General features: G+C 36.8%; 1 protein-coding gene across 2 annotated transcripts in view; it reads right to left on the bottom strand.

Annotated features, from left to right (window-relative positions):
* Positions 1-3,506: 3,506 nt before the first annotated feature.
* Positions 3,507-26,480, bottom strand: part of LOC125269115 (NACHT, LRR and PYD domains-containing protein 12-like) — a 37,485-nt gene continuing 14,511 nt past the window's right edge. Inside the window, exons 7-18 of one of the 2 annotated variants that reach the window (XM_048191879.1) lie at positions 22,419-22,586; positions 20,049-20,222; positions 19,641-19,811; positions 18,143-18,316; positions 17,718-17,891; positions 16,777-16,947; positions 9,811-9,984; positions 9,526-9,699; positions 9,030-9,203; positions 6,336-6,509; positions 6,019-6,177; positions 3,507-3,948 (exon numbers count right to left, since the gene is read on the bottom strand). In XM_048191879.1, coding sequence (XP_048047836.1) covers positions 3,870-3,948; positions 6,019-6,177; positions 6,336-6,509; positions 9,030-9,203; positions 9,526-9,699; positions 9,811-9,984; positions 16,777-16,947; positions 17,718-17,891; positions 18,143-18,316; positions 19,641-19,811; positions 20,049-20,222; positions 22,419-22,586 — 1,966 coding nt within the window. In that variant the 3' untranslated portion in view covers positions 3,507-3,869. The remainder of the gene's footprint in view (positions 3,949-6,018; positions 6,178-6,335; positions 6,510-9,029; positions 9,204-9,525; positions 9,700-9,810; positions 9,985-16,776; positions 16,948-17,717; positions 17,892-18,142; positions 18,317-19,640; positions 19,812-20,048; positions 20,223-22,418; positions 22,587-26,480) is intronic. The other variant, XM_048191880.1, reaches the window with a different exon arrangement.

Raw genomic sequence — 26,480 nt, forward strand, 5'->3', positions numbered from 1 at the left:
TACCTCTTATAGGCTACCTTCAGACAAATTAATGTAGATTCTGAATTTAAAAAAGCATGGCTTTGTGGCCTTTGGCAGAAATAGCAGCTTTGAAAATCCTAACCGCGATACGGTTAGACTAACAGAGCGGCAGCAATTTATCTTTCCAAACCAGACTTGACTCGAGACATGACAAAATCAATCAAAAAACACAGCCAATCAGAAGAGCTTGTGGGCGGGCTCTCTCTGCAGGCGCATTGTATTCACAACAAAATAGATTGGCTTAAATATATTATCAAATCTTAAACCATTTCAAAATACACACTGAGTGACTGAAACAATCTCTTTTTTTGTGTGTGTGTGTCGAATCTGCTGTTCGGAGCGCCAAAGTCACGTGATTTCAGCCGTTGGCAGTTTGATACGCGATCCAAATCATGATTCGACACACTGATTCATTTGTGTGCCGATGCTTCATGAAGCAGTGTTTTGAAATCGCCATCACAAAATAAGTTGTTATTTTGTTTTTTTGGTGCTCCAAAAATATTCTCGTCGCTTTATAATATTAATATTGCACCACTGTACTCACATGAACTGATTTAAATATGTTTTTAGTACCTTTATGGATCTTGAGAGAGGAAATGTCATTGCTCCCTATGGGGGCCTCACAGACCCATCGGATTTCAACTAAAATATCTTAATTTGTGTTCTGAAGATGAATGAAGGTCTTACGGGTGTGGAACGACATGAGGGTAAGTAATAAATGACAGAATTTTCATTTTTGGGTGAACTAACCCTTTAATGTTGAACCACTGCAGTCACTTCGACTTTTATAACTTTTTGTCTAGTACTTTTCTGTGCCTTGAAAGTGGTGGTTATATTGCTATGGAGGAGTCACATATCTTAATGTGTGTTATGAAGATGAACGAAGGTCTTACGGGTGTGGAACGACATGAGGGTGAGTAATTAATGATAGAAATTAACCCTTTAAAAAACTAACCCTTTAAAGCCACAATATGTAAATTCTTGCTGCTAGAGGTCGCTTATTCAAAACAAAGGCGATGCCTTGATTTTGCGGAATTATGGGATGTGTTGTCTGCAGCCAGTGGAAAAGAATCAGGATGGGACTCAGGCAGAAATCATGTTCATGGATGAGATTATTAACGTTACTGTAGTATGAAGCAGAGCAGGGCTGATTGTCAAGAATACCAGAGATGATAAAAACTAAGGTTCAACTTAATGAAAAACAAGCTCAGCCGTCACTCTAAAGTCGGTAAGCTGTTCATATACGTATTTATATTATTCATATACATATACAGTTTTTAACTAATACCCTGTCTACACCAGACGCAAGCGGTGCGATGCAACACACAAATTCCCCGACAGTAAGCCGGTTCCTCGTTCTATTTCTGACATAATCCAAAGCGCCAGCGTTACTTTTGACACAAAGAACAAATGGATTTGCAATGGTCACTTTGTTGCAAGTAAAAATTAGATAAATGTAGGGGGGTATGTGTCCTAAATGGATGAAAACCACTGGTTTAAACCAATGAGCATTAAGCTGTCATCAGCAAGTCGTTTCCCATTGTGCTTTTGATCAGCGCAGTCAGTGGAGAGCAGCTGAGCCTGACTGCAGAATCCAATGCCGTCATGACATCAGAGTCCACACTCGGACACATTTCTAACCGGCATGCATCTTGCGGTGATCAGTTCTGCTTAGATTTTGCTCATCTCAAATGCGACTAATTTCATGCTGCCCAAATGACGACTAACTGATGTTGTCGTCACAATGTACTGTTTGCTGGGAATAGATGAATCATTGTCATTTAGAAGATCTCAATATTTGAATGATTCGTGCAGCTCTACTATGTGTCTCATTAATGGAAACGCTGTCTCTTTTCGGGCTAGTCATCATTATTAGACAGAGTTTGCATTAAATCCGATGAAACCTGTACAATTTCAAATACGTAAATCTTTATCCATATAAAAATTTTGTTAACACATTTAAAAGTAACTGGTTCTGTTCAGATTTTTAAGCTAAAATCTCGGTTCATGATAGTTAATTTACCTCAGGGGGTTTGCTCTGATGAGGACCCACACTGACAAAGAAGCATTGGCCGCAAACCCCAATACTAATACTAATTCGAATACTCCATATTTCTGATACACATGCTAACACACACATCTTTTGTACATGGAACAGATATCTACTGAATGTTCTCAGAACTTGGGTTAACGTTATGGCAAGGTTTTCTGAAAGTTCATTTACAAACATTCATTCAGTAACGTTAAAGGTGGGGTAAGTAGATTTTCAAAAACACCGTTTGGAAGTTAGTCAGGCCAACACCAACGACAAACGTCTAACCAATCAGCATTAGGGGGCGTATAACAGTTGAGGAGACAGAATGAGCAAGAGGGAGATTTGAAAAAAAAAAAAAAGAAAAATGCAGAAAAAGATGTTCAAAATCAGAAATCCTGATGTGTGGGGGAACCCCAAGGATAAATGCATGCACGCTTGGAGATTATGATGTGAAACGAAACAATATCCAATCAGAAAGCGAGCTGACAGAAGACAGAAGCATAACAAATGCAGTCATGGTGCAGCACAAAGTTAAATAGATTTGGACAGCAGAGATGGAGGATCAGTTTGTTGATTTGTGGCAACAGCACAAGTGTTTTTACATGTCCTGTAAAACATACTAAAATCATTCCAAACACTGTTTATTCTGAAATCTCGAAAGATTTTGTGAGATTTCCTGTGTTCACAGTCAGGACTCTGGTTGAAAATCTGTTAATATGTGGTGTGCTGTCACATCATGGCACACCACACACTGTAGGAGCAAAACTGTAGGAGTTAAATCTAGGATTTTTTGTCCTCATGTTTGTGGTCTATCACAGTTTTCAAAAATCTTACCCAGCATAAGCAGGAAGGCCTGAAAACAGATGCGGAAGCTGCTTTAATTCCGCTTCCGCTTCACCGTTTGTGCTGTTTGCCACAAACAAAGAAATCGTTTGCATTTACTCTAGTGTACTGTACGTTCATTTTGAGTGTTTCCTTGTCATTCGTCAATCAACTATGCTTTATTTTTCATGAAGCATTTTGTTGTGCATCAGCTGTGATCAACAGACATCCACTCGCATTGCATGTGTAACAGTGGCCAGAGTTGTGCAGGTAAACTACAGCACACTGATGACTGCTAGAGAATGAGGTGTTTAGCGACATTGTTAGTGCACTCCCCTTGCCTATCGGGCCGGGCCGGGGCTCGAGACTGACTCAGAGCAGGGTGGTTAGGATTGGAGGGTGTGTTTTGGAGGCAGAGCAATGAAGAGAGAGGTGGGTTTGTTTGGGTTGATTTCAAATATCAACAATGTCCAACAGCGTTTTTAAAAATCTACTTACCCCACCTTTAACTGGTAATCAAAGTTATCTAGTCTTTAATAATGTTCTCAAATGTTAGCACAAATTTAAAAACATTATTTATACATTTTTTTTATTGAATATGACCATAAGGAAAAGACAAAGTAGGAGACAGAGTAATCATTTATTTCTAACAATAAACATCCAATTTCAATATCTTGGGAAAAAAAAGTAAAAACAAATGTCCCGAAGGACCCTTAAGGATTAAATGTTACATGTTTTAGAATATTCAGAGAACATTCAAACATTCAACATTCCCATAATGTTATTGAACGTAACATTACCAAAATTATAAAAATGGAATGTTCCCTTAATGTTCAAATAATAATAATAATAATAATAATAAAAAGTGTAAAACACATGTATAAATTATAGTGTATAAATTCACATTTATCACACATTTATTTCTCCTCATAGACACAAGCCCTTCTGTGGATTACTGGATAATTACTGCTCCTCTCATGATGCTTTCAAACTATGATATAAAGCAACCATCAGAGTGTTTTGGGGACTGCTCTCTGTCATAGACATCTGGTGATTGTTCTCTATCATCTCTGTAAGGTGGAAAAGAAGAGAAAACAATCAGTGTTTAGTGGAACAAGTATGAATTAGTTACAATATTTTGAGTAAAAAGAACCCACTGAGCAAATTACGTCCAGAAGACGTCTTTTTCAGGTCTTGTCTCAGGTTGAAAAGACGTCCACTGAGGGGCCAGAATGAAAGTTTTTATGACGTCTTTTTTGGACGTCTTCTGAACATCCGATATAGACGAACACGCAGAATCACCAAAGGAGAAAAATCACAATTTTTAAGCCACCATCGTGGAGATGAGTGTTTGCTTTAGTTGGGCTCTTGACCCTTGCCTTATTAATATTAGAGTTTGTTTGGGCAGTTAACTGAGTCATAACAGCCAGACAAGTAAAGAGAAATGATCAGGTGTTGGTTATGTTTTCACATAATCATTGTTTGACCTGAATCACTGAACTCATCTAGAGCCCAATCTCTGAGTTAGATTTACATTATTGATTACAGCATCACGGTGATTCTACAGCACAAGATCAGCTTTATCAATGTGATTCACATGATTTCAGAAAAGGTGTGTTGAACAAAAAAAAAAGCTTCTAATTTAGGCGCACACAGACATCAAGAATCATCCTGTGAATCTCAACAGTGGTGACCATCAAAAAGCATGTTGCAGTGCATTCTGGGAGCAACCAATCAAAATTCATCCATGGCTCCCATCATGCATTGCTGCATGAATAAATTATGAGCTTAATTGTTTTAGTAATTTCCTTTATTCTCATATTTTATTTTGTTCTTTTTATGTGACTTTTTAGTAGCTTGTTTTCTAATGTTCAGAGTTGATCTGTTGATCAGAATATGTTGCTTGTCACCGTTGTTGAGATTCACAGGCTGATTCTTGATGTCTGTGTGTGCCTAAGAGAAATTTTTTTTTTTTTTTTTGCTCAGAACAACTGTTTGTGAAATCCTTCAGATTATATTGATAAAGCTGATCTTGTGCTGTAGAATCACAGTGATGCTGTAATCAATAATGTAAATCTAACTCAGAGATTGGGCTCTAAATGAGTTCAGTGATTCAGGTCTAATAATGATTATGTGAAACATAACCAACACCTGATCATTTCTCTTTACTTGTCTGGCTGTTATGACTCAGTTAACTGCCCAAACAAACTCTAATATAAAATGTCAAGGGTCAAGAGCCCAACTAAAGCAAACACTCATCTCCACGATGGTGGCTTAAAAATTGTGATTTTTCTCCTTTGGTGATTCTGCGTGTTCGTCTATATCGGATGTCCAGAAGACATCCAAAAAAGACGTCATAAAAACTTTCATTCTGGCCCCTCAGTGGACGTCTTTTCAACCTGAGACAAGACCTGAAAAAGACGTCTTCTGGACGTAATTTGCTCAGTGGGAAGTTACATTAAATTCCTATAATCAGATTAATTACTGACCATTCCAGATCATTACATGATCTTGCATATATATTGGTATTTTAAATATAATACATTTAGAACACAAATTACGTTTGTCTGTTTGTGTGACTCATATTGAGTCGCTGTAAAGGAGCTGAGTGAATGGCTTATGTAATAAACCACAGGGAGCAAATACTAAAAAAAAAAAAAAAAACCCTGTCATTTAAATTTCTACTAGTTAAATCTGTTTGTCCCCAGTTCAAACATGTTTGTAGTGGTCTTAGTAAATAACTGAAAGTAAAGTAAGTGTAAAGTACTGTGACATGCTGCTTGTCAAAGTAAACGCACAAGAGACAAAGACGATGATCATGTGAGGCTGAACGGCAGTAAGCTGAAGATGGAATCTGCACTGATTTTCCAGCGTTTTCCTACAATCTGACCAAGACTATTTTCACATTGAAATGATTCACTACTACTGATACAATTTATAAAGCAGTGTTGTTGTATAAAGCTGTGACAGTGTGCCTTTATTCTCCTTCCTCCTTTGTGTTAAACATTTTAATCAACTTTACATTTAATTCTGAAACAAACACTTAGGTGCAAATAATTTCACAAAAAGTTGACAGAATTTTTTCACATATCAGAGGTGAAAGAAGATATCTTTAATATCACAAAGTAATGGTAACTCACCTCAGTTTACAGTTTGAGTCTTGTATCACATCTCTGAGCTGCTTTGAGTCTCTTATTTTATTGTTTATAAGATTAAGCTCTTTTAAGAACTGCAGTGCTTTTGTGTTTGTCAAAGACTCAGTTAAAGAAGAAATATCTGAAATGCCACAGTTCATTAGGCTAGAAAGAGACAAACAAACAGATCATCTTACAAATCATTAATTTGAAGAATTGCAAACAAAAATAATGTGGCTCAGGCTCATTGTGAGATACTGACTGCATTGTTTTGGTTTAAACTGTTGAAGTGATTTTGATTCTTGTATGTGAAAGTTACTGACCTTAATCTTTCTAGTTTACAGTGTGAATCCTTCAGTATGTCACATATGTGCTTCAATCCTGTGTTTGTTATTTGATTCTCACTGAGGTCCAGCTCTCTCAGGTGTGACGGGTTTGATTTCAAAGCTAAAGCCAGGATGACACACTGTTTCTCTGTAATGCTACATTGACACAGACTGAAGACAGAAAGAGAAAAAAAAATGGCTCAGATCTATGAAGATCATCCTTATTAAAGTGCTACAGTTGGCATGAAGTCTGTCATATAATCTATAGTTCCCACAATCTACTTGTAATTGTGTCACACTAGTTCTGTCTGTTACAAATCCTCATGTTTCCATTTTCCCCTGTGACCTAGTTTCCCCGTTCTGTTCATTAGTTCACCTGTGTCCTATTATCTCATCACCTTGTTAAGTTCCCTTTGATTGTTACGTATTTAAGCCCTGTGTTCATCCTCATTCCTCATCCGTTCTCGTCTGTGTAAGGTTGTGTTAGTTCTACATGTTATCATTAAAGCCTGTATTCTTCAACTCTCCTTCGTTTCGCCTGGTGTTTGTTACCAACTGTGAAAGAAAACCGGACCTATACCGATATGGACTTACTGCTGTCCAGCTGCTATACCTCGACCAGGAGCAGCAGTCCCTCGAGACCCACACCCAAAGGTTTTTAGATCTGGCGTGCTGTACCAACATCCTGGATGAAACGCTGAGTGTTTTTTTCTATTTAAGCCTCAGCACAAAGTCAAAAGCTCGGCAGCCTGCTGTGGGTCCTCGGGGGAATTTCGCTGAGTACATGGAGTGGGTGCTGGTGAACTGTGATTCTCCATTCACCATCGACATCACTGAAGAAGTCACCAGCCCCGCTCCCCATCCAGAGTTCAGCCTGCCTTCACCCAGTGACACGGACTACAAGCCAGAGCCCACCGCATATGGAGGTAATCAGCCTGCCGCAAGGAATGAGCCAGAGCTGACAAGTGGGACCGAGCGCCACGTCGCCTCAGAACTGGAGTCCCGAGGACAGACGTCTGACCAGGTGTGTGAGCCGGCTACAACGTGCGCCAACGTGGGAGTCCTTGTGGAGTTTGAGGGGATGGAGCCCCGCCCACATTCCCACCACAGAGGGTGAGCAAGCGCTGGACTATTTGCTTTCTTTTTATGAGGACTGTAGTGAAGAGGAGGATCCCCTGTGTCTCCTATCCCCGCTGGTCCCGTCCAGCCTAGAACTGCCCGTATCCCCGCTGGTCCCGTCCAGCCTAGAACTGTCCGTCTCCCTGTTGGTTCCGCCCAGCTCTGTGTCTACTGTGTTCCCTCCCAACCTCCCTCGCCCACCTCCTCTCCAGTTATCATTCAGTTCCTCTGCCCAGTCGCCGCTGTCTCACGCTGGCACCTCAGTATCTCCTCTACCAGCCCTCTGCGGTGTGGATCCACCTCGGGCCAGCCGTTCAACAGCGCCGTCTGGATACCTGGGCCCCTTAGCTCCGCCTCTTGCCTCCGATCCAGTCCACCTCGGCTCGTCGTCCAGACTCCTCCGCCATGGCTCCTCCCCCCCTCATTCGGCTACACCAGGCTCCCTTGAACCTCCGGCTACACCTTGGACGGACGTCGCCACGCCTTTGCCACGGACTTACGAGTTGTCTGCTACACGACGCCTCTCCACCCCTACGGCTCCCTCCGGTTCCGCCTCTGTCTTCTTTCACTCCGGTTCCACCTCAGACCTCTGGCACCCCGGCTCTTCCTCAAGGTATCGTTGCCACGCCTCCCTCGCGGCCTCCGAAGCCTGCAGTGTTGTGCCTGGTCGTCGGCCATCCATCTGTGCTCTAGGCTCCTTCTCCATCGGCTTCATCTCCATCATTCGTCCCCATGGTTTCGTCGAGGAGTATTACACCATGGCTCCTCCCTCCCTCGACTCCGCCATGGATCGCCATCCTGGCTCCCCCTGGCTCCTCCCACCCTCCACGCCCCCTTGGACTATAGTTTCTGTTCCATGGACTCTTTTCTTTTGTGTCTTTATTTTACTCCGCCCTCCTCCAGAACCCCCTCCCTCCCTCCTCTGTTGGACTCTTACAGCGCGAGGACACGCCTATCCGGAAGGGGGCGAACAAATCCTCATGTTTCCATTTTCCCCTGTGACCTAGTTTCCCCGTTCTGTTCATTAGTTCATCTGTTTCACCTGTGTCCTATTATCTCATCACTTTGTTAAGTTCCCTTTGTTTGCTACATGTATTTAAGCCCTGTGTTCATCCTCATTCCTCGTCCATTCTCATCAGTGTAAGGCTGTGTTAGTTCTACATGTTATCATTAAAGCCTGTATTCTTCAACTCTCCTTCGTTTCGCCTGGTGTTTGCTACCAACTGTGACAGTCTGATGGAAACTGTTTTTTTTTTTCTCTCTCTCTCTTTAATTTTTAAAACAGTTTCTTTATCTAATTAGTTTATTGTAGCAGCAGATGCAAATCTCATGATATTTCTGCAGAAAAATATGTACACAATCAGTATATTTTATCAAATGCTCTAAATGCTATTATTTACTTGTTAGACATCTAATTTTAATTGTAACCAATGGCAAAGAAAAGAATATGCAACGCTACGGCATAAACAATGTAACTTGAGCCCTGTTGTCTTAAAATTAACTAAACAGCAAACTTTAAATCACATAGTAACGGCATTATTATATATAATTATATAGTATAATTATACTAACGGTAGTTTTTCCAGCTTGCATTGTGGGTTCATCAGTAGATCACTGAGGTTTTTCAATCCAGAATCTCCTAGTTTATTCCTGCTCAGGTCCAGCTCTCTCAGGTGTGATGGGTTTGATTTCAGAGCTGAAGTCAGGATGACACACTGTTTCTCTGTAATACTGCATTCACACAGACTGAAGACAGAAAGAGAAAGGAAAATGACTCGGATCTATGTTGATTATTTAGTTTTATAGTCCGTTTTGAAACTCAGTCACAGTATTTCTTTATGCTGTAAAATAATGTTTCTTTTGTTTCATTTATTTGATCTCTTTTCTTTATTCTCTGTTGTAAAAACAGATTTATGCATGTACACAATCAGTACATTGTATAAGATGCTTGAAATTAAACAATTACTTACTAAACAAAAACATAAAATGTGACCAATAGGAGAAATCTAATGAAGTACACTGCTATAATTGAGCCCTAGTGACTAAATTGCAGCATAATGATACTAACTTTAGTTTTTCCAGCTTGCATTGTGGGTCCATAAGTAGATCACTGAGGTTTTTCACTGCAGAGTTTCCTAGTTTATTCCATGTGAGGTCCAGCTCTCTCAGGTGTGATGAGTTTAATTTTAGAGCTGAAGTCACATCAGAACAACCTTCATCTGTCATATCACAGCGTATTAACCTACATTAGGAGAAAGAGAGCTCATCATGAGATACTGAGTATAAAATGTTTTAGTTTAAACTGTTGAAGTGATTTTAAGCATTTTGATTATTGTATGTGAATGTTTCTCACCTCAATCTCTCCAGGTTACAGTGTGAATCCTTCAGTACATCACATAAGTGATTCATTCCTTTGTTTTCTATTTTATTCCTACTGAGGTCCAGCTCTCTCAGGTGTGATGGGTTTAATTTCAGAGCTGAAGTCAGGATGAGACACTGTTTCTCTGTAATACTGCAATCCCACAGACTGAAGACAGAAAGAGAAACGTCAATAGTTCAGATCTATGATGATCAACTAATGTTTTGCATCATCCTGCAGACTTTTGCTGACAAACAAACTGTGATATCCAGTGCAGGTAACACAGAGAAAGGCACATTGTTCATTTAAATACACTTCCAACATTGTAACAATACAAAGGTTGAAAATCTTTACGCATTAAGTTAACATAATCGTTAAGGTTCTTCAGTGTTAATGTCACTCTTGGTTTGTTCACTGGGACAAATGTGTTTATGTCTGTTGTTCTCAGACACATTGTCGACTTGCTAACACTTTACAATAAGGTTTCATTTGTTAACATTAGTAAACTACATAAGTTAACATTAACTAATGATGAACAACACTAGTACAACATTTAATAATTTAAGTTATAATTTCAACATTTACTACTGATTTTGTTTAATCAAATGCAGCATCTGTTAACATTAGTTCCCATTCAGTCAGTCACATTCGATGTTACGTTGATAATGACATAATGGGGACTCGCCTGGGAGCCCAGTCACCTCCAAGTGGTAACTAAAAGAATCAATGTATATTGGTCAGTGAGATTTGAATGCCAAATCACAAATACCCGGGCATACGGGTATAAATATGAAAGGCATTACTCACTTCATATTTTGCTTTGGGGCAGAGCGGTTGTGACAGCGATTGCTCATTCCAATCATCCTTTAAATAATTCATTCTTTCAGAAAGATCAAACAGCAATTTTAATTACTACACTGTGTGCAGAATTATTAGGCAAGCTGACTTTCTGATCATATTTTTTTTCCAAGCACATTTTACCAATTTCAATCCACATCGATCTTAATAACTACTATTAATAATGTTTTTAATCATTTATAAGTGATATATAATTGTTCATGAAGGCTGGAAATGAAAAACGCTTTATATTCAGGTGTGCAGAATTATTAGGCAGGTTTGCTTTTACAGGCAAAATGAGCCAAAAAAGAGATTTAACTCAGACTGAAAAGTCAAAAATTATTAAATACTCACAAGAAGGACGCAATACTAATGCAATACTAGAAATTGCAAAGTTAAAGCATGACCAATGGACAGCAAAATGCTCATTGGGTCAGCGGGGTCATACAAAAACAGGTGGAAAAGAAAAGACACATGTTAACTGCAAAAGAGTTAAGAATTAAGGTGAAGAATTAAGTGTGAAACCATCAGGAACCCTTTAGTCTCCAGCGCCACCATTTTCCAGAACTGCAACCTACCTGGAGTCTCCAGAAGTGCAAGGTGTCAAGATCTCAGAGACTTAGGTTAGCTAAAGAATCCTAAAAAATGACCCGCTTTTAATAAGAATCACAAGTGGAAGTGTTATAAAATACATGAAGACTGGGTTTTTATAGGCCTTATAGACAGACAGATTGAGAGTGACTCCTGAAGGACCAGCACCACATCCTCTTTTACCACTGTTTGAAGAATTTATCTTCCAGAATCTGGTAGTAAGTTTTGGAAGATCATTTTTAGTCCATCTCTGCAAGACGGATATTTCAGGATTAGAGAGGGACTAAAAGTGAACTCCACACTTTACTGCCAGATTCTGGAAGATAAATTCTTCAAACAGTGGTACAAGAGGATGTGGTGCTGGTCCTTCAGGAGTCACTCTCAAGCTGTCTGTCTATAAAGCCTATAAAAACCCAGTCTTCATGTATTTCACAACACTTCAGCTTGTGATTCTTATTAAGTGTGGGTCATTTTTTAGGATTATTTAGCTAACCTAAATCTCTGAGATCCTGGCACCTTGCACTTCTGAAGACTCCAGGTAGGTTGCAGTTCTGGAAAATGGTGGCGGTGGAGACTAAAGGGTTCCTGATGGTTTCACACTTAATTCTTCACCTTAATTCTTAACTCTTTTGCAGTTAACATGTGTCTTTTCTTTTCCACCTGATTTTGTATGACCCCGCTGACCCAATGAGCATTTTGCTTTCCCTTGGTCATGCTTTAACTTTGCAATTTCTAGTATTGCATTAGTATTGCGTCCTTCTCATGAGTATTTAATAATTTTTGACTTTTCAGTCTGAGTTAAATCTCTTTTTTGGCTCATTTTGCCTGTAAAAGCAAACCTGCCTAATAATTCTGCACACCTGAATATAAGGCATTTTTCATTTCCAGCCTTCATGAACAATTATATATCACTTATAAATGATTAAAAACAATATTAATAGTAGTTATTAAGATTGATGTGGATTGGAATTGGTAAAATGTGCTTAGAAAAAAAATATGATCAGAAAATCAACTTGCCTAATAATTCTGCACACAGTGTAAAAGGAGATCATCTCTGAAAACAGCAATTGTAATTGCTTTGAATGCAGCTCGTCGTGGGAGGTCTCTCTGCTGGTGTGAGGATGCATTCAGCGGTGATTCTCATCTAGCCTGCTGTGCATGGTGAAGTGTAGAAATTCACGCCTCGGCGCTCAGAGCAGATATCCTAAACTCAACCTTGCAAAAATGGAACTGCTTGTGGTCGGTACCAACCCAACACTTCATCATAATCTTTCCATTCAACTTGGGTCGTAAACCATAACTCCTTCCAGGAGACCTAGGAACCTTAAACTGGTGATGGATGATTGTTTAAGCTTCACAGATCATGTTGCTACAACAACCTGGTCCTGCAGATTTGCCTTGTACAACATCAGGAAGATGTCCAAGCTCTTGTTCTATCCAGACTGGACTATTGTAATGCTCTCTTGGCTGGCCTTCCAGCATGCACTGTCAAGCCTCTACAACTGATCCAGAACACTGCAGCAAGATTGGTCTTCCTCTCTTCATCAGTCTGCATTGGCTGCCAGTAGCTGCTCGCATCCAATTCAAGGCTCTGATGTTTGCCTACAGAACGACTGCTGGCTCTGCACTGCTATACCTTAACTCACTACTTCAGACTTATGCGCCCTCCAGAAGCTTGCGTTCTGCAAGTGAATGGTGCCTTGTGGTGCCATCACAAAGGGCACAAAATCACTCTCACGGACCCTCTCCGGGTCTGTTCCTGGCTGGTGGAATGACCTACCACGCTCTATCTGAGAAGCTGAATCTTTAGCCATTTTCAAAAAAACTGCTAAAGACATATCTTTTTCGTCAACACTTGACCCAGTAATAGTAGCACTTTTTATATATATTTTACTTTTCTTTTTTAAATTTCTATTATCTTTATCCATCTATTTGTCATCTTCATACCTGCAAACTCCAAAGTGGTGAAAAAGATGACATGTTTACAATAGTAGTAGGGGAGTTTCTGAGATTTTTTTTTAATGATTTTAACATGTAAACTAAGCATTCTGGTGCACTGACAAGAAAAAAAGTTTTTGCTTCAAAAAAAAAAAAAAGAAATATATTGACACTAGGGCTGGGCATTGTCACAATTGGATTTGATTTTGATTCAGAAGCTTGCAATTTGATTTTAATGTGATTACCTTCAATTCAATATTGATTAATCTGGGGCCTATCAGGTGCAGTACATGGCAAATTTCCTCAAAGAAAAAATCTCTCTCAACTAATGCTGTAAACTATACAGTCGGTACATCATTATATTATTAAAGGTTAAAATTAATTGATTTGTAAGCTACTTAAATTACACAACGAAGTTTTTATAACAACATTATAATACATTTTATGATGGCATAATTACGTTTCTACTCATTTTTTATATTTTTATACAGTTGAAACACTGATTGATTAATGTGACATGATATGGATTTTATGTAAGTTGTACTATATCTTTCAACATACCTTCGGATATTTATTCATGTTTATTTCTTGTTGTAAAGTGAAAGAGATGATCGGTTCATGTGCGAACTGAAGTGCTACAGCGATGTGTCAGTCACGCCACAGAGCGCCAAGATCACGACAGCTCGAGACGTATATGGTCTGCAGTCTATGGGAAAGTAGCCCATTTTTGATTCTTGTGAGGCAGTGGTTCTCAACCTGTGGGCCACGGCCCACTAAGGGGCCTCAGTGATCCTCCAGGTAAGCCGCAACATAATTAACATTAATATAATTGCTTCATGTAATTATTAATACATTACATTTAATAAATTAAATTAATTAAAAATACATTTAATTAATTTATTTCTGCATGAACACAGATCAATATATTTGTGTAGTTGTCAAAATGAATGTATTGTGAATGGAGAAGTTTGAGAGGATCAGTGGTGTTATATGTCAATAATTTTTAATGGATCTGCAGTTTTTAATTCCTTTATCTCCCTGTGGTCTTAACAGGCATGGCAGGTTGACTTGTGCTTAAGTTCATATTTTTGAGCAAAGTAAGTACTTTAAAGTTGTAAAGAATGTTTGCAAAGTATGTTTGCAAAAATAACTAAAGGTTTAAACTGGGCGTGCAGTTTTGATTCAGAGAGGAGGTGGGCCTAGTATAAAAAAGGTTGGGAACCACTGTTGTGAGGTTTGAATTCACCCTGACCCCCAGAGACAGCAAAAAGGCTAAATCTATAAATGACAAAGTAATGAAATTTATAGTCCTTGATGACCAACCTTTTACTGTGGTAGAAGCTCCAGGTTTTCCCAGGTTAGCAGAAAAACAAAAACATGTGACTATATACCTTACTCATCCCTCATATTTATTTGTTAAACTATGTAATTTCAGAGAAATCTCAACTACGCCATTATGCTCTTTTGAGGATGCTCTTTATTTTTGTTGAGGATGCACTTTTGTTTATTTTTTGAGGTTGACAAATGTCATTGTATTTTATTAATTATGTATTTGAAAAAACATGTGACTTAAAGTCTATATACCTTCCTCATGCACTAAAGGTTGAAAAACATTTGAAGAGTCAGGACTGATGTCTGCTATTATAGTTAGGCCAGAGCAACTAAAATATCAGTTTCATCAGTGCATGTTTGATTTTCTATTTTCCTGGGAGCACAAACTGCAGATTACATAAAAATTACAAATATAAAAATATGAACTAATTGTTTATCGGTATCTTTAATCGGCTATGAAAAGGACATATTGTACATCCCTAATTTGTAAGATGAGAAATCATGTTTATTTTATAAAATCCAAATAAAACTGAACACATCAATATTTCAATAAATCGACACAACAGCCTCTTAAAGGATTAGTTCACTTTAGAATTTACTAACCCCTATGTCATCCAAGATCTTCAGGAAAACATGCAGAATTTCTCTCCATATAGTAGACTTCACTGGGGTACAACGGGTTGAAGGTCCAAATTGCAGTTTCAAAGAGCTCTACATGATCCCAGACGAGGAATAAGGGTCTTATCTAGAGAAATGATTGGTCATTTTCTTAAAAAAAATAAATAAATAAAATAAAATGTATTTTTAACCACAAATGCTCATCTTGCACTGCTCTGCGATGTGCCACACATTATGCAATCACAATGAAAAAGTTGTGACATAGGCGAAAGTACAGTTCCAGTGTCTACAAAGCAAACATGCAAACGCCCTTTACAAAAAAGGTAAAACAACGATGTCGGAAGTTCAACGATTTTAAAGTTGAAGGAGAAAATGAGCTAGAGTTTTTTGTCCTACCGCAGTACTTCCACCTACATCATGCACGACCTTTCCAACATGATTACATAATGTGTGGCACATCGCAGAGCAGTACAAGATATGCATTTGTGGTTAAAAAGTATATGTGTATATATATATATATATATATATATATATATATATATATATAATTATTTTTTTAAACTTAGAAAATGGCCGATGGTTTCTCTAGATAAGACCCTTATTCCTGGGATCATGTAGAGCTCTTTGAAGCTGCACTGAAACTGTAATTTGGACCTTCAACCCATTGATCCCTCAGTGAAGTCCACTATATGGAGAAAAATTCTGTATGTTTTCCTCAAAAACCTTAATTTCCTTTCAACTGAAGAAAGAAAGACATGAACATCTTGGGTGACATGGGAGTGAGTAAATTATCAGGAAATTTTAATTCTGAAGTGAACTAATTCTTTAAACATCTACAAACTCTCAGATTTTGTCACATCTACAAAGTCTAATTTAATCTAAAGTGCACAAAAAGGCCACAAGTAAACCAATATCATTCATAAAGGTCTTGTCAGTATAGTGGATAAATAAAAAATGTTAAGTAAAATTAAATAGTCAAAATCTACTTGATCTGGAAGTGCTGGTTTCGGCCTCATCACCAGCTGCAGTCATGACCTCATCTCATAAATCACACACCTGTGATTCAGCAACTACCTGCTAATGCACTCGCATTCATGTAAAGTAGCCTTGCTGATAAGTTTAGGTGAGTAAAGGCAAAATGCACAAGGCATAGTACATTCATTGCCCAGATGGCAATATCGCTATAAGTTTAAATATAAGTAAAGTATAAGTAAATAAATATAAGTTTATTAAAATATTTTTAAGGATAATTACAATTTTTATTTTAAAGGGTTAACTAAATTGTTAATTTTATATATTGATTTGATACCCTCAATTTTTTACAATATATTTGTATTTGACATTACAATGTTTTTATATTCGATGTACTCCTGACAGTAAAATAAACCTATATAAACATATGTAAAGGTCCAGTCATGAAAAGAAAAAATACTTTGATACTGTGAAACTGGAAGAATCTTTAAAAAAAAAATACAGTGACAGATTTTTGGACCGCCCAGCACTAATTGTTTTTAATCACTTGTTTATTGCTTGCTTAATTCTAAAAAAAAAAAAAAAAATCATACAAGTGGGGAAATATTATTATCAGCAACTACAATTAAAATTAATGTAACTTTTTAAATTAATTAAATTAATTCTACTCACGTCAGTGTATTGAGTTTACAGTGTTTATCCTGCAGTAGAGCAGTAAGCTGATTTACTCGTGTTTCTCCTAGTTCATGTCCACTCAGATTCAGCTCTCTCAGGAGTAAAGGGTTTTTACCCTTAACTCTAATCACATACTGACAGGCTTCATTTGCAGCAGGACCCAAAAACCTGCAGAAGAGAAGTTGAAGCAGGATTCAATACAGTTCTGAACTAAATGTCCACTGCATTACAAAACTGATATGATAAACTTAATTGTTCTAATGAAAAACACTTCTTTGAACATTTAAATACACAACTAAATATTCAATTCATATATAAATATATAAAGAAATATATAAGAAACTAGAGTGACTGTCATAAAGTCCACTGGAGTCCAAGTTGCAGTTGAACCCATGAGCAGTTTATTTACGTTAACGAGAACAAAACAAACAAGGACTTGACTTAGCTTAACTTGAAAATGAAAATGAACATGAACCAAGAGTAGTAACAGGGAACAATGCAAACAAATAACATGGCAAACACGAGGCCTCAAATACACAAGGACTAGTGACTAAACAAGACAACTGTGAACATGATTAAGACAATTAACCAATGACAACATACCACATGAGACTGGAAGCACATGACATGATCACATGAGGGTAAAGAAATCACATAACAGAGGGGAGCACTGGCAAACCATGAAACATGATAATGAGACATAAAACATGAACATGAAACAAAAAACCAAAACTATACATTACAAAGATACTCAGTCCTAAAGCAAACTCAGCTTTGACAGTTATCATCTGTCAACAGAAACATCTGAATCTTTCAAATTTGATATCGATCATTTTCGATGCAACAAATTGTGCAGTTTATTGTATTGCTAAAATTATATTTTTTATGAATATTTAGCCTGGATGTAATTTATTTTGTATTATTTCATCACGTCTCACCTCAGTGTCGTCAGTTGACAGTTTGGATCTTGAAGTAAATCATCGAGCTCCTTCACTCCTGATTGTCCAGGATCATTTCCTGTGAGATCCAGCTCTATCAGGTGTGAAGGGTTTGATCTCAGAGCTGAAGCCAGAGCTTTATAACCTCCTTCTGTGATACTGCAATCTGAAAGTCTAGAAGAAAAAATTTTTTGTATTTTTTTCATGTGAAACAGAATATCAAACTTCTACAATGACATAAATGAGACAAGTATTGGTGAAATTCATATTAAAATTGTGTAAACCATTTTACCCATAAATCTTTTCATTTACACATTAATTCACAGTATTTAGCACAATGTAATAGAATATTTAAAAATAGTGCAACTAAATTTCAGCCTTAATTTATTTTCACATGTAAAATGCACAGAAATGAAGATACACACTTCAATTTCTCCAATCTGCATTGAGGATTTTTCAACAGATGACAGATCTTTTCTATTCCTGAGTTTCCTAGTTCATTCCCACTCAGATCCAGCATTGTCAGGTTTGAAATGTTTGAATCAAGAACTGAAGTCAGAGCAGCACAACCTTCTTCTGTGATACTGTTATTATTCAGCCTGCAGAGAAAGAAGACAGGAAGCATTCTTCAGGTTATTTTCAAACCTTCTTTAATGAACAATGACAGTTGTAATCTGAATTTTACTTACTGAAAATCGTCCCGGATTACATGGGAACGAGACGGTGCATCGAATGAGGACACTATGGGGAAAGCCTCTGTAGCATCTAAAGCATGTGCAAAACTAGTTCAGTCTTGATTGCCGCTGTGTTGTGACTTATCACGTAACGGTGTACCATGGAAGCAACAAAGGGATGCCGGAACACAACAGAGTTGACTTCTGACAGGTTCACCCCCATGTCCAAGGATGGCCGGTTTGGAAACTTTTGGGCAGCGAAGCAGCAGTCTGCTGTCTTTTGCCAGCTCAGCCCACGGAGATCTAGGGAGGTCAATTAGCAACCACCTACAGTTTGTTCATGCTCATTTTCTCTACAGCACCCCCGTGAGGTGCAGCGGAGTGATCCATCACCTATGGAACCCCCTCATAGGGATTGGGATCTTAGGTCTCGTCCATTAGTTCGCTCGGAGCAATGCAAACAGATAGACCTGAGTTCAATGGCCAAAGCCTCTCATTCTCAGGGCCTAGCAGCAGCCCTGATTCATTCGCTTGTCCTCAGAGGCCAGGCCCTCTGTTGGAGAGTTTGGACGAACCACGCAAGCATATTAGCCTCTTTCATTGTGGCCTCCCAGCTCAGGTCTCAACTGCATATTGAGCCATTTTCGAAAAAATCTTTCAGAAACATATGCAAACCCTGATGGAGTGTATTTGGCACAAAAATAATCTGTCATACGTCCAACTAGTTTTTTTAAACTTTGGCCAACAATGTCAACAAAGAAGTATGTTTTGATGGTGAGGGAAAGATAATCTTCTTCAACTTCCCAAAGAACCCAGTGTTAAGGGAACAGTGGATGCAATTCATTTTTCCAGGGCAGAAATTGAGAATTGTGCAAGTGTGTTTGTTTGTTTCCGGCATTTCGGTGACAAGGGTTTTATAAACAAGGCCCAGTTTGACGCTGGATTCACAGATCATTTGATACTGAAAGATGGAGTGGTCCCAGCGATAAAAGATCCTGGTAAAAATCCTCCAGTAAAGTACAGATACTTGAAAATTGTACTTAAGTACAGTAATGAAGTAAAAATACATTGTGTACACTGTCACACACTACGTCACGATGCAGCGGCAATCAAGACTGGACTAGTTTCACACGTGCTTCAGACGCTATCATGCAGAGGTGTTCCCCATAGTGTTGTCATTCAATGCAGTGCAAGTTCCCTCAAAAAGGAATTATCAAATAATTTTATATTTAAAAGATTTTATACTCACGTCAGTGTGTTGAATTTACAGTGTTTATCCTGCAGTAGAGCAGCGAGCTGATTCACTCCTGTGTCTCCTAGTTCACAATCACTCAGATTCAACTCTCTCAGGAGTAACGGGTTTTCACCCACTTTTCCTCTCACATATTGACAGGCTTCATCTGCAGCAGGACCCAAAAACCTGCAGAAGAGAAGATGAAGCAGGACTCAATTCAGTTCTGAATGTGGTATACTAAACATGGAAAACATCAGCAGTTGGTGCTGATAAAAAAAAAAAAAAAAAAAATGTACATTCATTTTTGTTTTAAAATCTCTGTCAACTTTCATGAAACAACAGTTTGTGTAGCTTATTGTTTAACTCAAATAATATTTCTATAAATAATTCATGTGCATTTATACTACTTTCATCACGTCTCACCTCAGTGTCGTCAGTTGACAGTTTGGATCTTGAAGTAAATCATCAAGCTCCTTCACTCCTGATTGTCCAGGATCATTTCCTGTGAGATCCAGCTCTATCAGGTGTGAAGGGTTTGATCTCAGAGCTGAAACCAGAGCTTTATAACCTTCTTCTGTGATACTGCAGTGTGAAAGTCTAGAAACAAAATTACATTGTAACATTCAGTTGATTAACCAGTTTTTATTTGTATCACTTTGACTGAATTATGACTTGTTCAATGAGTGAGAATTATTCAGAATTATCAGAGAAATGTTGAGACAATTTAGAGTGACAATTTTCTAAATGATGCTAGAGGTGTGCAATATCATGATTTTAGATTATGAATGATTAAAATGTCTCCACAATCTGCTTTCGAAGAGAGATCGTGGTACCCTGCTACATTGCACATTCTATCAGTAGCAGTTCTGGCAGCCCAGTCCCAACATACATTCACATCACATGTTTAGCAAGGCAGCAATAGGGTTATGCTCACGTGACATTGCAGGTCTTCAATCATGAAAGTTTATTATATGCATGTGTTTTAAAGCACTGCCAGTTAAACATTTTATTTGCACGTGTAACACCTAATGTTAAATACTGTTCATGACATGAATGTTGATGTGCCATTAAGATGATTTGGTAACACTTTACAATAAGGTTCATTAGTTAACATTAGTTAACTACATTAGTTAAAGGATTAGTCCACTTTTAAATAAACTTTTCCTGTCTTTCATGTTTCCTGTCTTTTCATGTCTTTCTTTCTTCAGTCGAAAAAAAATTAAAGTTTTTGATGAAAGCATTCCAGGATTATTCTCCTTATAGTAGACTTCAATGGAGCCCAAACAGTTGAAGGTCAAAATTAGTTTCACTGCAGCTTCAAATTGTTCAACACGATCCCAGATGAGAAATAAGGGTCTTATCTAGTGAAACCATCGCTCATTTTCTGAAAAAAATTGAAAATTATATGTTTTAACTAGAAATGCTCATCTTGAACTAGCTCTCTTCTTCTTTTCTCCTCTATTAGAATTCTGGCAGTGTAGACACTGCTAAGCGTAATACTGCCCTCCACAGGTTAAAGTTTGAACTAATTGTTATATACTATTGAATTGGCATATTGCATATAAAAATTAGTTTAAAACTTTGACCTGTGGGGTTTGACCTTGTTATGCAGTTAGACAAACAAGCTTATTAATATACAAATCATCCAAGCACCCTATTCCGAGCCATTTCAAAGATAGGCCTACATTTGATTAATATTATTAAATATTATAATTTTAAAGAAATTACATATCCATCTTTGTCGAAAGAATTCCAGGTGCAGTTCACTCTCAGCCAATAAGATTCCATGTAGCATTTATCAAACAAAAATACTTCTAAATGCACTTATTAATCTTAGTTAATGTTAACTTCAACATTTAATAACACTTTATTAAAATCCAAAGTTGTAACTATTACTTAATGGACCTGAGCTAACATGACACCAGTTGTATTTTTGAATATCTTTAACAAAGAATAACTTCTGTAACAAATGTAGCTATTTCTTATTGTTAATATTAGTTAATGCATTAACTAACATTAAATAATGAGACCTTATTTTAAAGTGCTAATTTTCTTTAGAATTCTTTTGCACTTCAATCTGTTTGAAACATTAGTTCACTTTATATGTTTTTGTGTATTGCTTTATCATTTTTAAATGTTCAGTTCTTTACAAGAAAAAGTTATTAAACCTGTTATACTATGACAACACTTTTTTGCAACTTATTTCAATACCATGATGATATTGTATACTGTGATAAAAGCTTCAGCAATTATTGCAACATGAAAATTTTACTCTGAAAAATGGAAACATTTTTTTTTTATTTTCGCCCACCCCTACTAGGCCTAAATGGTTGGTCATTCTTAATTTAGTTACCTTGTTACTAAATTAAGGATACATTTTTAAAATAGGGAAAGTACTTGGCTATAATGTTCAGTGACCTGCAAAATGATAAAACAAACATGAAAAATAATTGTTGTGGTAAAATCATGTGTGGTGAATCATGATCTTCCTAAAAAAAAATTGTGATATGATATTTTTTGCCATATAGCCAGCTAGGTGGTGCCTTTACAGCAATGTAATATTCTTTCAGTTACTGGTAATGACAGCCTGACATTATCAAAGAAAAGGTTTAAATTAAGCAATCTGCATACTGCCCATATTTTTGAATAGAGATTCTGTATTAGTCTTTTAGTGTATTACATTATATTTAAACAGTAGATTTTATACATACATTTTGGTAAGGATATTAAGAAAAAAATCACAACTTTGGTTTTGGCTTAGCTCATTTTTTTGTCAATTGTCACAAAACTTACCTCAGTATTTCCAATTTACAGTTTTTCTCCAGTCCAGTGCAGAGCTGCTTCACTCCTGAATCCTGCAGATTATTATTGTTTATGTTCAGCTCTTTCAGAATGGTATCTGATCCAAGAACTGTAGCCAAAGCAGAACAGCTTCTGTCTGTTAAGTTACAATCATTTAACCTACATTGGAAATAAATCACATCACAGAATTAGGTGGAACACATACACACACACATATACATTATATATATATATATATATATATATATATATATATATATATATATATACACACACACACACACACATATATATATATATATATATGTATCTCGCAATGAGCAATTTTTCAAAATTTAGTTACTTTCACAATCTCTATTTAAAAAAAAAAAAACCTTCAAAATGTATGATTTGTTGGAATCCGACAAAAATGACTGAGCTATACCTGTTTGAAGTTGATAGAGTCATGTATGACATCAGACAACAATTTTGAGAAAAAAATCGAGTTAAAGTCTTCTAGTTTTCTGAAGATTCCAAAACAAAATCACCTAGCAACCATACCTTGAAATCCCTGTAAATAACACCTAATTTGGCACACACAACAAATATCTATAGGAATATATATATATATATATATATATATATATATATATATATATATATATATAAAAATTAAAAATATATATATATTATATATTTTATTCAACTTTTTAAAAATATTTTTCTTCAATATTTTGAAGTACTGTAATTCTGTTTATGTGTGTTTATACAACAGTTCTTTCAGGTTCTGCTGATAGCCGTGTGATATTCTAGTGATAGCAGCACTCCTACCTTTTCACCATTTGTATCACTCTGCTTGAAGTGACTGTCATGGCAGCCGAGAAATTTCACCATAATTTTTGCGAAAACTACACTTGTTTTACCACAAACTGTATTTTTAAGAGTTTTTTTTTTTAGGCGAGAACGTAGTTGTTTAGACCTGAAATATGCGATTCATATTTATTACAATTTGTTTAGACATTTTTGGAGATACAAGCTCCAAGCCATCAGATGCCATCTATACAATATATTACCCCATCACTTCAACAGCTTCATTGGCTTCCTATCAAATTCCAGATTGAATATAAAATTATTCTCCTCACTTACAAATCTCTTTATAACCTCTCTCCACCTTACCTTTCAGATCTCTTATAGACCTACATTCCTTCTCGAACTCTCCGCTCTTCCTTTTTGGGTCTCCTCTATACACCTTCTGCTTGTCTAACCACCATGGGCCATAGGGCTTTTAGCCGTGCTTATCCACACCTTTGGAATTCTCTCCTAGTCAACATCCATGATTCAGACTCATTATCTCAATTTAAAGTTAAACTTAAAACTCATTTATTCAGAATAGCTTATCCTACATGATTACTGTGTGTACTCAAGTCTAGCACTTTTGTTTTTTGTTATTCTTATAGCTGTCATGTTTGCAATTGTTGCTTTCTACTTATTTATGGTTATTGGCATTGTTATTTTGTTATTTACTGTTATTTATTATTCTAATATTATTCTTGCTGCTATTTCTTCTTAATGTATGGTGACCTTGAGTGATTTAAAAGGCGCCTAAAATAAAATGTATTATTATTATTATTATTATTATTATTAATAACATTAGTTAATGCACTGTGAAGTAAAATGAACAAACTAGGAATAGCTGTATTTTTATTAACTAACATTAACAAAGTTTAACAAATACACTAACAAATATATTGCTCATGTTTAGTTCATGTTAGTTAATACATTAACTAATGTTAACAAATGAACCTTATTGTAAAGTGTTACCGCAAATTCAACCCAAATAAGATGCTTGAACACAAATGTAAGATCCAGACAGGTGAAACAATATTTTTTTAAGTTGGATTCATAAAGACTTAATTTGTTTCTAAAATAATGATTCAGTGATAGACATATTTTTAACAGTAAATTGTTGCCACCTAGTGGCGTAACAATGCAATCGATACAGTGGTTATTAGAGGCACTTTCCAAAGGTGATCTGTTCTATTTTAATAGGTAGACATCAGCGTATCTGAATACACTTTTGTATGCGTCTATGACAATTGGAATATTTGTAACAGAAATTATACTGTGTGTTTGACAAGATTGTTTGTGAAGCTGTTTATATCTAAATATGACAACTCTCTCTAGATCAACGGCAGCACGAACGCAGATTTGAATGTTGCTAATTTTATTTTTGTCAAAGGTTTAATATACATGGGTGAATCATTGTCTTTTAGGAATTAAATCATGCGGGTGATGAAAACGAGAACGCAAACTTTTAAAGATTAATAATCTTCCAGCTTACCTTTGTGCATCTCTCTCTCTCGTGCGTGCTCTGCATTGAAATCTTACGTAGGCCTATAAGAGTAGCGCGAGCCACGAGGGCTTTTCAGTTTGAGGACTTTTTTGCCCGGAAGACATATTGTTTCATACAGTCATGTGACCACGATAATATAGAGACAATATTGCTAATTTTGCTAATATCATTACATTCATAATTTTATATATATATATATATATATATATATATATATATATATATATATATATATATATTTTAGGGATGCAAGGATACCATTTTTAAGGACTGAGTATGAGTACCGATACTTTTTTTTCTAGTTTTTTGGTAATGTTGTCCAAGCACAACACAGTGAGACTAATGAATGTAAGACAGCTTTTTTATTATTACTCTAATGAAAAAAGTAATCATTTTATGTGCTTGTCACAAACTTAAAGAACAAAAATTTCACAGTGTCCAATAACCTTCAAAAGGCATAATTACTATATATAATTAGGGGCCAAGCACCAAAGGTGCTTAGGCACCTATTGTTATTGTTGGCGTTCTGTACGCTTATTATTATTATTCTTCTTCCGCTCTTGAAGTCTATGGCAGCCCATAGAACCGTATGGTAAAAAGTTGTGAAATTTGGCACACAGTTAGAGGACAGTCTGACCTTTGTCCATAGCAAATTTGGAGTCTCTAACTCAATCCCTCTAGCGCCACCAGCTGTCCAAAGTTGCACTTATGTTTATGTTAATAACTTTTGAACCGTAAGGGCTAGAAACAAAATTCGAATCGAGGAATCACCATATGACTTTTCCGCCATTTTGAATTTTCTGAAAAACGTACTTTTTCGAACTCCTCCTAGGCCGTTACTCCGATTTTAATGACAATTTAACCAGATCATCTTCAGACCATGCTGACAAAAAGTTATGGAATTCAAGTCGATTGCTCAAACCGTTTTCGAAAAACACACAAACGAATTGTACGTAGCGCTTGCGAAAATAGAAGTAAGGCTGTATCTCTGCAACACTTTATCATATTCAGACCAAACTTGGTACATGTCATCACAAGCATGACATGAGGCATCATGCAGTGTTTCGGCGCAGCACCACCTACTGGTGCGGAGATATGAAAAATGGCTATTTTTGCTTATAACTTCTGATGGGTTTGGCCAAAAATCATAAATTTGGTCTCGTTGGATTCGGGGAATCATGCCGAGTCGAATGATATCCAATTTTCCCACTTCGGCCATTTTGGCCGTCCGCCATTTTGATTTTTGTGCTAAAATGCTGTATTTTACAAACGCATTAGCGTATCATTACGAAACTCGGTATGGGTCATCAGCCCAATGCCCTGAAGGAGCCTGAGAAGTTTCGGACCAGCGCCACCTTGTGGTCAAAAGTTATAACAAAATGTACAAAAATGTTAATAACTTTTGACTGTATTCACCAATTGTAATGAAACTCATGTAATGAGTTGTAATGAAATGAGTCTCAGTAGATTCCTTGGGTCATGCTGAGAACATAGATATCAAATTTGCCATAGTCAGCTAAACTTCCTGTCCGCCATATTGTTTTTCTTTAAAAACCTACTTTTTCGAACTCCTCCTAGACCGTTGCTCCGATTTTCACCAAAATTTAACCGTGTCATCTTCAGACCATGCCGACAAAAAGTTATGGATTTCAAGTCGATATGTCAAACCGTTTTCGTATACCAGAGCAAAGAATTTGAGGCATGATGCAAAAACGACTCTT

The sequence above is a fragment of the Megalobrama amblycephala genome, linkage group LG5 (genome assembly GCF_018812025.1).
Source record: "Megalobrama amblycephala isolate DHTTF-2021 linkage group LG5, ASM1881202v1, whole genome shotgun sequence".
Taxonomy (NCBI): Eukaryota; Metazoa; Chordata; class Actinopteri; order Cypriniformes; family Xenocyprididae; genus Megalobrama; species Megalobrama amblycephala.